The 11356-nt window shown below is 36.7% G+C and overlaps 1 protein-coding gene across 1 annotated transcript; it reads right to left on the bottom strand.

Moving 5' to 3' along the window:
• Positions 1–661: 661 nt before the first annotated feature.
• LOC135692179 (uncharacterized) lies at positions 662–11343 on the bottom strand. The gene is made up of 3 exons (XM_089110827.1): positions 10119–11343; positions 8182–8984; positions 662–5813 (listed from the first exon to the last, which is right to left on the bottom strand). The coding sequence occupies exons 2-3, from the start codon at positions 8192–8194 to the stop codon at positions 5110–5112; spliced, it is 717 nt and encodes a 238-aa protein (XP_088966953.1). The 5' UTR covers positions 8195–8984; positions 10119–11343; the 3' UTR covers positions 662–5109.
• Positions 11344–11356: the final 13 nt, after the last annotated feature.

Raw genomic sequence — 11356 nt, 5'->3', positions numbered from 1 at the left:
TTTTTGGAAACAGAGTATGAAATAAAAAGGAAACAAACTGTTTATATACTGCTTGCTTTTATTCGATTTATTTACTAACTTACTTCGATGTATTTCTATTATTTGTCGATTAGCTTTCAGTAGATAACATTCTATATCTTTGCAATGTCTCCATTTTGGATGTGTAAACATGGCCTACTGAAAATACTCGAGACAAAGAAGATGCACATTTCTGTTCAGGAAGTAAAGTCTTCTCTCAATCCATGATGGATTTCACGTCAACTGTACGCAACACCACCCCAATTCCCCCCCCCCCCTCGAAGGTCATGTCAAAAATGTTTTTATTAGTTTGCACTGGGAACGCCAAAAAAACCTGAGTGTCCGAAGATCTTCGGACTTAAGTACATGGAATGCACCCTGGCAATCAATATAACAGCGTCTTGCTATTTGCATGGATGTGCACTCTGAACAAAGGTCACCATTTCTTTCTTTCATTCCCCAACGCATGAATTCCCCCTTCCTAATTTTTTCTAAAAATCAATAATGTTATTCTGAGAATCGTCGAATGGTCTATTCTGAGCGGTACAGTAATTTGTTAAAATTTAGGCTGGGAGATGTATTTTTAGCCATTCTAGAAGACCCCCCCCCCCCCCAGGTTCAATTTCGTGCCGCCGTCTCTGATATATGTAAGTTGGCAAGTGAGCTCTGGAGAGATACATAGAGGTACGAGCAGGCACAGACATAGAGAAATATGTGAAGATACACTTGTAAGAATTTAGGCTATGACAATTTAAGGATGCTAACTGCTCAGCTCAAGAGGCTTGAGAAAGCTCTTGTAGCTCGTCGATATTATATTGTAACTTAGGTTTATTCGGGAATGGCAGTGCTTGTAAAAGACTGCGCTGGGCCTCGTCGTTGTACGTTAAGGACAGACAGTACTTGAGAAAGACTGTGCTGTGCCTCGTCAATAAATTTGGGTTCGCGGACAACCGAGGATGTGTATTATAGATTTAGCTGAAAAGTAAAGTTTAGCTTGAAAAGACTGCACGGATGATAAAAGAAAGAATATGATCAGCTGCTCGCCAAATGTCGTCATTTCTTGTAATTCTCTTCACGGACTTGGGCACAAAATGTGCCCAGAATTTTCCATATCACACCCTTGCGCAAATCCAAAGATTAGCTGCCACTTTGATCATCATGCACTTGGACCAAGATGAATGCTCTAATTTTTTAACAGTTGAGATATTAAGCCTGTTAGCCAAAAAGTGAAGTAAACTGATCATGTATGGACGACATCGGTTTTGAAAGACTGAAAGCTGTCAAACAAAATCTGATAAAACTGATCGTGTGGAAGGTCATCGGTTTTTGAAAAACTGAAAACTGTCAGTCAAAAACAGATAAAAGCTTTGCTTCATGCTTTAGAAGTTTTCTTTAACAAACTTTGCAATAAAGTTTTTGTGCAACAAAATAACAAATGCTATAATTTAGGTGCTGAGCAAATGAAATTTTATCAGAGTTAAAATTTCTCGAGGATGTTGTAGAATTTGATTCCTCTATAGTGTTCTTACTTTGCTTGATTGAATTGTATTATTCGCATTTTGGCAATAAGGTTCATGTTTTCATTCTTGTATCAAGAGTTTATGCGCTGCTTTTCATGCCTTGGGAATAATAGGAGTGCTGTAGTTTGGGCTTTTTGCACAAAAGTTTGTCCCTTGACTCAGATGAGGTTGTTTGTATGATCTATCGTGCCTGTTGGGAATGCTATTTCCATGCATTTCTCTCTTCCCATTCCTCCCTCCCCTTTTGGTATAAAGCATGCTGCGCTTCTTCGAATCCTTGTTTAACCCGCTTAAAGTGTGCTATGCATCCATCACGCGCTTCATTGAGTAATTTCTGTCTTTGCTGTCTCTCTTTCTAATACATTTTTTACTGTTTGTAAGAATATTCAGGCTTGGCATCATCCTTTTCTTAAGAACATCATGATAAAATTGTAATTCATATTCTTCCAGTAATTAGGAACTTCAAGATCTTTATTTTTTTTTATTAAAAAGGTATCTAGGCCAAGATGGCCTCTAACCTAATTACAACATAAAAATAGCAATAAAAGTTAATAGAACTACTTCTACAACAACTTGTCAAACGTTAATATCAACTCAATGTTAAATAGTACAATTTTTTTATTACGAAAGCACGAAAAAATTAAATATACGCAATATCAAAAAGCTATTTTACAGCGAAAAATCTATATAATCAACTAATAATTAGAATGATTATAGAAAAACGTGTAGTGAAAGTGAATATTCGTGTAATGCGGATGTTTGTATACTTTCTGCTATCTTTCTAGATTATCAATTTAACACTGAGAATAATATTCAACTCTCGAGAAACTTTAATCTAAGACCTTTAGCTTTGGATTTACAGATATGAGTCCAAGACCTTTTCTTCGGACGGATGTTATTCCTTCACCATGGGTTTATCTAGCTTTAGAACGAAGAGGGAGCAAAAATTCAACACAGCTAACAGTTAAGAGGGGCGGAGCCCACGATCGACGCAATATCCCTTTATATTTTTCTATCTAAGATGATTTCAGTTCTTTGTTTTCTTTTAGAACTTTACACCTTCCTTAATCTAAAACCTCATTTATCGGACCTGTTTTCTTAATGAAGTTCTGTCCTGCATAAGTAGCTTTATTAAAAAACTTTGCAGGACCACTTAGATGTTAGATGCCCCTTAGATTCAAGGACTTTTATCACTGCACATTTTTAAAATAACTTATGCTAATTGATGCACAGCAGGAATTTTGTGGAAAAAAATGATCCATAACATTAGGGAGTAACAATAAAACTAAAATTTTCAGAAAAGGTTTTGTTTCTGGTAAAAATCAGCGATGTAAAACTGCCTTTGTTAAACATTTTCTGCACCTATTTTTATTAATGGATACATTTTACAATATTGTACACATCAAATCACATGGGATTTGTATGGTTAATTTTCAGTCATCCATCCTGGAGACTCATTGAAAACAATATTTGAATGACAATAGTGAAAAACAAGAGTTGTAAGTTAAATAAATTTTTAACAGTAGGAACCACTAAGAGGCGATCTCTCACACAGTGTGATCTCACCTAACCAGGTTGGCTCGTTTGGTATACAGACGCAAGACGAAAAATACAAAAGATTCTATAGGAGGGTGGGATTTTTTCTCTAAGCTCGCAGACTGGAAGATGGGATGATTTTCTCAATATAAACAGACCTTAATAAAGTCTTAATGCCCTACAATATGAATTTGAAAGTAAACAGTGTAAACGCTGCTTTTAAGTAATACGATTTTATTATGAGAACTAGCAAAGATATTTTAATCATTTCAGTGTGGTTTGTCTTTTCTGTTTCGAATTCTGAAATAACAATGTGTGGTTGTTTTCACTGTTAAGTTTAGTTGTCACTGCGCATTATAGATTTATCGCAGCGTAGGTTTGTTATCACTGCATATTAAAGTAGGGCCTGGTTCATAATATCAACTTGTTATAGCAGCTAATATCAAATTAATAAACATATAGAGTAGAAATAAGAAACACCGCAACGCACCGAGAACAAACATCAATAAACACAAGCAAATTGAAAGTAACTAAACATATTTGCATCCTAAAAAAGCCACGGAAATCATATTAATAAAGTGTGGAGTGATTGAAAATAAAACAGAAATTGAGAGGGTTAAGCAACATCACAAAATGGGATAGTGGAATGATAAAGTTTCATGAAGCATGTCTCATAACACGATTAAATGCTGAGATAGTGTGGCGAAAGAGAAGAAAAAAAGCGCAACCGCATACGTACAATGCATAGAAACATTTAATTGGGTTTTAGGTTCGCATGCAATGATAGAAATCAAGCAATCATAATATGTCACGCATTTTTTAAGGTGCATTTTCAATCAATCGCGGCATTCAATAATCCAATATCCTAGGATTTCTTGTTTTCTTGACTAAAAACAGATTTTTGACCGCCATTGATGTTCATTTGCAATTCCCTTTTACTTTTATGTTATTGAAAAGAAGACATGATACGCTTGTATGAATGTGAATCTTTTTCCTTTCATTCTACAAGAAAATAGACATCCAGGATTTTCAATCTAACGATATCCAGTACCTTAAAATAAAAGGTGGTTTTCTAGAAGTTATACCTGCCCCCCCTAAACTTTAAAAACCCTCCATTTCCAACGAGAAATCTTTTGTTCCTATTGTTTTCAATACAGTGCCTCCAATGATTCTACCCTTTCTAATGTACAGGGATGTTAAACGATTGCAAGAAATGCCTGCAAGAAATTTTCTGAGATTCATTCTGAAGGGTGTGGTCACAAATATTTTTGCACGCTAGTCTTATAAATGCTCATAGATTAGAGGAAAGTTTTCAAAACTGAAATTATTGTTATGAGGAGCAAAAGTAAGCTGTAGTTCATTTTTGCAAACTAACCTATAATTGGTTTTTTTGCAAAAGATGCTCATGGGCTCACCAACAAATCTAGAAATACTTTTGTTTCAAACTTAATTTCCCTCTACTTTCATGTCATTATTTGCTCTTACTTTGTTATTATTAAGTGTCTATATGATAGTTCATTTCATGGCTAATACACTTTCAGTTGGTTAAAAGGTTTAGTTGGAGAAATGCTCGGCCAAAAAAGCAAAGTTGGTTAATCTTTTTGAACGGTTAGTGCTGCTAAGTATCACTGCTAAGTATTGTGGAATATGTAGACAATTCTTATGTAAATGTTCATAACAATTTCTGGGCACTTGGCAAAGTTTCTTGAAAGAAAGCAGCAAGTCTCTTCTTTCTTTTTTTCAAGCCATTTGGTTTTTCGTAAATAGAAACTTTTGAGGATGTTTCGTCTGGTGTGTCTGGCCTAGGTTTAGCTAACAATACCTTTTCAGCGCATGCAATGATGTTGTCTCGTGCAGCAAAACCCCGTAACCTTTGCAAAATAGTAATACTTTTTGAAATGATATCCACTATTAAAAAATTTGCATTATAAAGTTACATTATTAAAAAAATTTTGAACGGTAAAAAAATACTTACATTTGGTCTTTTTTAGGGAATAGAAAACATTTATGTATAAAAGGTTTAAGCTAAAAAGATTCAATCGTCTGAAGTAAAAAGATCTCTGGGACTTGGGAACTGCTCTGCTATGGGTGAAATTGCTTGTTTAGTGGCAGCTTCTTTGCCTTTTTCAAGCTCACTAAGATATTTGGCTAGAACGATGTTTGTCTCACCAAGGCACTTCTCTTTTGTGACTGGCACTCCGAGCTCGAAGTGTCTGCCATATAAACGCAAACGGAGTGTACTAACTTTCATTATTTCGAGATTTACATTGTTTATGCCAACAACAAGCTGTATCGCAAGCTCTTCCAGTGAACGATATGCAGTGCGAGATTTTAATTTTTTTGATGGTAGTATAGTGGCATGGAATCGGAACTTGTTGGTGTTTCTATTTTTGAGATTGGACATGCCAACAATGTTTTGTATGCGACAAGAAAGGTGATTTTTTTCTTTGATATACGTCATTAAAACCTCCATTGAATAAAGATCGATTATTTCAAATCCTTCTTTTGCCTGCTTCTCGACAGAGGAATCCTCTGTTTTAATTGAAGCAATTTCTCTCATCTTTGTACTTGGTTTCATCTGTTCTATTTCGTCAATTTCTTCATCCGATTCCTGAATGTCTACATCCGTTTGTTCTCTTTGATTGTTGCGCAGAAAAACATTTGCTTTCCAATACATCAAGACAAGGAATACCAAACTAACTAGTATGAAGACAAGGAACATTGTCCCTGGAAAATACCCTAAAGAGAAAATAAAACAGTAGTTAGGAGAGCTTCATTTACATAGTAGCTAAGCTTTCTACTGAGTGCCGGAACTAGAGACACAATTGAAAACTAACAAGGCTACTTAGTACAAAAACTAACTAACAAGGCTACTTAGTACAAAAACTAACTAACAAGGCTACTTAGTACAAAAACGAAACTTTAGTTCATTCTTGAAGATCACCTCTAAAATTGTGTTGCATGTCAACAAAACTGAAGTTTATCACATATGCGCCACCGCAACTCCAGAGCTTTTTCTACGCTGGATTTGGGCCCTTGTACTTGGAGCTGGATATGAAGTTCTGTGGAGCTGAAAAATTGAAACAAAGCAAAAAAGAAATGCTTTGTTTTTCAACTATTTTTTATCACATTCAATCCAGATGAAACAGTTCTACTGTGTTGATGATGAAAACTATGCCGATCAGCTGAGTGGCAGATTCAACTTCCTGTTATAGAATATAATAGTTATATAGAAGACTTGAGTTGCAGTTTTTTCTATTGAATTGAATGGTAGGACATGAAGATCTCGGTTTGTAAATAGGAGCAAAGGGGAGCAAAGGCAATTCATCTAGGATACGTCATGTAGCAGCATATAGTCAACAAGCATCCAGAGCCGCAGAGAGCAGGGGCAGAGGGGGCAAAATTCCCCAGGGCCTCGAGGTCTAAGGGACCTCATAAAGCAATAAATTCTATTTTAAGAATGGGATTAATCAAGCGTAACAAGTGTGCTTAAAAATATTAAAATGTTCTAAAAAATTAAAATAAAAAGAGAGCAGGAAAAGGGCGTGGTTGCAAAAATTTTCTGCTCGCTTCGCTTGCAGGGGCCTCCGCTTTTGGCTCTGCCCCGGGGCCTCCGAAACTTTCGGCGATCCTGCCTACACCTGTTACAATTTGATAAAAATATTGAGTGGATTGGCTTGTATTGGTGAATAATGCTTTTCCTAAGAATGAGCTCTGCGCAACTCGTACTTTCCAGCCCGACATATCCTGCTAACGATTAGCGACCAATGATCGTGTTTGTGGCTCGGCTTGCACGCCACGGTATTTTGAAGTATCACAGAGCATTGTGTACAAATTTCTATCCTTTTTATCTTAAGTGTCCAATAGCGCCACGAAGGAACTGGGGGGACACGTCCCCCAAGATCTCAGCAGGATCAGTTTGGTAATTCGTCTGAATTCGACCAGAAAGTATTGGGGGAGGGGTAATATTTTGGTGAAAATTTCCCTGTGATGTAATCTTATGGTTTCAAAACTTGCTTTGCGTAGCCAAAATTTAGCAACGTAATAGTTAATAGTTAATGGAGCAACGTAAGAAAGACAAGAAAAGAGTAATTTGCAAACTGTTTGTCTCATAGAGAGGTTTGTCTTTGGTGTTGTGGGAAATTCGCTACAACCTCATTTTTATTTTCTCTACAGCCTCAATTCGCAAAGATTTAATTAGGGAGTGACTTTCAGTAGCGGATTTAAGGGGGGGCAACTAGGGGCAGTTGCCCCTCCCTGGACGAATTGAAGCAAGTATGGCTCCCTTTTTTTGGAAATTGTGCGCCCCTTTTGAAGCATGAGAATCAGGTGAAAAAGTTTCTGAGACCAATAGGTTAATTTGCTTCAAGGATTACTTCAAAGTTATGTTGTTTATTCCGAAAATGGATCTGAAATTGTTGTATAGAGCGTTCTCTCGTCATCAATTTTTGAAAATTTTTCAGCGCCCCCACTACCAACTGCCCCTCCTTCAATTTAGCTCTGGATCCACCTCTGGTGACTTTAAGGGCTTACGCGGACGCTGCCAGACCTTTTGAATTTTATAAAAGGCAAAACTTCCTGTCAAATTTCTCCAAGGAAGAAATTACTTTTTATCACCAAATAAAGCTAACATTTACAGATAATTGCTTCAAGTCTACTTTAATCAAAATGAAGACTTATGAATTACATGCCAATGTCAAATAATGAGTCATTGTCAAAAATATTATTTCAGCTCTTTTTTTGTGTCAGAGCCAGCCTTGCTTTGGGGGCCAGGGCCATAACATTGAAATTAAATTTGTTATACAGAGCTCTACAATTAAGAAATTCGTGACTTGAGCCCTTAATGTGAGATTCGTCTCTCCCGTCCGTTTCAGCGTCTCATTAGAGCATTCGTTGACATCCAATACGAAATCTGTAAGGCATGTTAGTTGTTTGGCTCAAACTCATCGCAGTGCTTGAATTTATAGCTGTTCCAAGGCCAGATCAACATTCTCGCTCACAACTTCACTCATAATTGTAGCAACAAGATTCAGATAGATTGATCACACTTTTACTTGGTTTGAGAACTAACAGTCAATCTGTGACTGTCTATATAATTCATACTTACAAGGAATCGTCATGTCAGATACAAAGCGCACACATTCAGAAACTGTTCAATCTTCTCCACTGATTGCTGCTGTGTATTTAGCCAGTCGATTGACATGAGCGCACATCGTAATTTGATAAGGGTAGAATGTTCCACATGGTTTCATGTTATGTTTGAAAAAACGATTCACTCCAATAGTTGCATTAAAACCGCACACAAAGAACAACTGTATCGCAAATATTGTTTAAAGACTTAGAAAAAGAGGACAGTTAAAAGAGGCAGGGTTTGTGGGGGTGGTGCCCCTAAATAGGGCACGCGAATCAAAATTGATTGTGGACGGGCCATAATGACAAGACTTTGACTTTGGTTCAATTTTCATGGCTGTATAGCTAGACAGTACTGTAAGGAATGCACCTAAAATTCCGTGGTACTTCATTATTGCAAAAGGTAAGAGTGATTATTCTGGGTTTGATGAAGGCGACCCAGTATGATAAGCAGCAGAAAAAGTTTTGCAAATATGACATTCTAGAGATAGCCAGAAAATGGGTCTAGGAAACAACATTGACTGAGAACCACGGATCCTAGGCACAACAGACAAATATTCCACGGATCATAATTATGCTCCATAGTTCTTTTTGGTTTGATAATGATATGAAGAGGACAATTTATAAGCGCAAGAAAATGTTTGAATGATGGCAGAAATTAAAGAAAACAACTTTATAGATATCTCCTGTTGTCTTTCAACACATGACTTTTCTAGAAAAACATTATCCAGTTTCGGAATAAGCAAGTCAACTTTAAGGTAATCCTTGAAGTAAATTAACCTATGCAGGGACGAAAACAAGTTGCTAATTTTGGGGGGGGCGTGGAAGTATGAAAATTCCAACTTCAAGTGATAAATTTTTCATTCGACCAGTAGATCTGTTGTACCTACCAAATTGATATTTGTAAATAGCCCGAGCACCATAGTTCTATTTTCTTTATAATTACCAAATCTTTACTCAATAATTAGCCTAAAGCATAAAAGCCTAAATCTCTAAATTTTGATTAACATGAAACAAACATTAAACATACTGTAAGAAGTAAAGCAACATTTAAGCAAAACCAGTATTAGATATACTTAATGATTAGTAGTATTCTTTCAGATCAATTGATCAATTTTATCTAAAATACATTTTTTCACGATATAGAAGCACCAAGAATTTGGGCCTTTTATTTTCGTTCTTGATCGAAGAAAACTACCTTTAAACTTTTCAGAGGGCCAAATGCCTTTTCATTCTTTACAATTGAAATGATGATTTGAGAACAAACTTATGCATATGCCTGATTCGAAAGATGAAATACTCTTCTTTGATCAAATACTTCTACTGCAGTTTTTGCAATGTGTTCTTGCTCCACAGCAGTTTTGTCATAGGAATTTATGATAAGGACTCAAGGACATTAACAAATAACAGGGGGAGTTTAGCATAAACTCGTTTTTTATAAGAAGCGTTGAGAATATTTAGTACTGAAAGATTCTTAATCTTTTATTGAATTAACTACTCGTAGTTTCTAAAAAAATTCCCACTCTAATATTTTCTGATCAATGCGGGTATTATTATTCCAAACTGTAAGTTTCAAGTTTCTTATCCGTAAGTTCACCTTGCCTGTTCGTAATTTGATTCAACTCCCGTCAGAAAGAAAGAAAAAGAAAACGGGGCAAGTGTGCAATTTGGATCCAGTGGAGACGGGATTCACAATAGAAAACGATTGGATGGGTCAGCTTCAGCCTGTGAATTTTAATGTTTAGAATTTTTATATTTAAAATAAAAAAACTTCTTAAAATATAAAATTCACAAGTTTGGTCTTAAGAAAAAAATTCCAAGTCAACCGTTACGTTTTCCAACTGTAACTGGATTTTCCAAACTTTGGGGGGGCGTTACGCCCCCCACGCCCCCCTATTATTTACGTGCCTGAACCTATGGGTTTCAGAAACTTTTTCACCTGACTGTCATTCTTCTAAAAGGGCGGACAATTTCCCAAATAGGGGCGCGAGACTTGCTTCAAAGTGAAATTTAGAAGAAAGAACCAATGTGGAATGAAGGATGAAGAAAGAACCAGTGTGAAATTTAATATTTTCTGGTCGCAAAAAGTTTATTCACATCACTTACTAAACTGGTAGCTTGGACATGCTTAGCTTCATAAGAGAAAACGTCTACTTTCAGATCAAATAAGTATGCCCATGATTAGAATGCGTCTTGGTGAGTGGGAATGGCACACCATATACACATAGCTCATGGGCTAAATTTTCAGAAATCGACACAGAAAATGCCATCGCTGGCCACATTTGGCTTGCGGATCGTAATTGGACACCTTTGTAAGCCAAGCATGCATTCAGAAGATTGTATAATGGTTTGTAGTGAGCAATCTCATTTTGAAAAGCTGTTATTCGTTCAGTGCAATGCGAAACGCACAACTTAGACAATGACTTGGTCTCTTTGATCAAAATTCTATGTTATAGATTCTCTATTTCTCCTAAAAATCTTGATAGTAAAGACAAACCAAAGAAACGAAAGCTAAGACCATATTTGAAGGAATATTAAGAGCATTAAAATTCTTTCTACATTCCCCTAAAAAGTTTCGCGTGCTCTGCAAAAAAGTGGAGGTCATGGCCCCTCGCCCTGCCACTCTTGCATGTCCACCATCTTGGAGATTACACAGTGCAGGTCGAGTCATTCTTTACTTTGCACCCAAGCAGTACCGCTGAAGCTGCCCCCCTCCCCTCCCCCGGTGAAAAATTTGAGACAAAGTCATTTTCACACATTTCAAAATGTGCTGCTTTCACCAAAAACATTGTTTCTTAGCTTTTTGGCGTAGTTACTTCACAAGAAGAGTGAAAATGAGGTAGTGATTGCTGTCCAAAGAAAAATAAATTGACAAAGGCTGATTTTTAATTGGGAAAATCCTTCGATTTTCGACCACCTCCTTTGGTAGATAAGTTCCCAACAACAGCCACCTAACTAACAGGCCGGGGTTGACTATTGGGTAGGGATGGCCAACTGGAGTGATACATCAGCTTTTAGATAGAAAAGCCACTGCCAATTGCATTTTCATATTACAGAACAGCATATTATCATATAGAAAGAAGCTGGGAAGGATTTTCACAGCAAGGATTGTTGCTGGTGTGGGGAAGGGGGGTGGGGGGGGGGGTGGGGGG

The sequence above is a fragment of the Rhopilema esculentum genome, chromosome 10 (genome assembly GCF_057945365.1).
Source record: "Rhopilema esculentum isolate cy_ngs chromosome 10, ASM5794536v1, whole genome shotgun sequence".
Taxonomy (NCBI): Eukaryota; Metazoa; Cnidaria; class Scyphozoa; order Rhizostomeae; family Rhizostomatidae; genus Rhopilema; species Rhopilema esculentum.
Note: the sequence above shows the minus strand (reverse complement) of the source record. Positions and strands in the feature narration are given on the sequence as shown.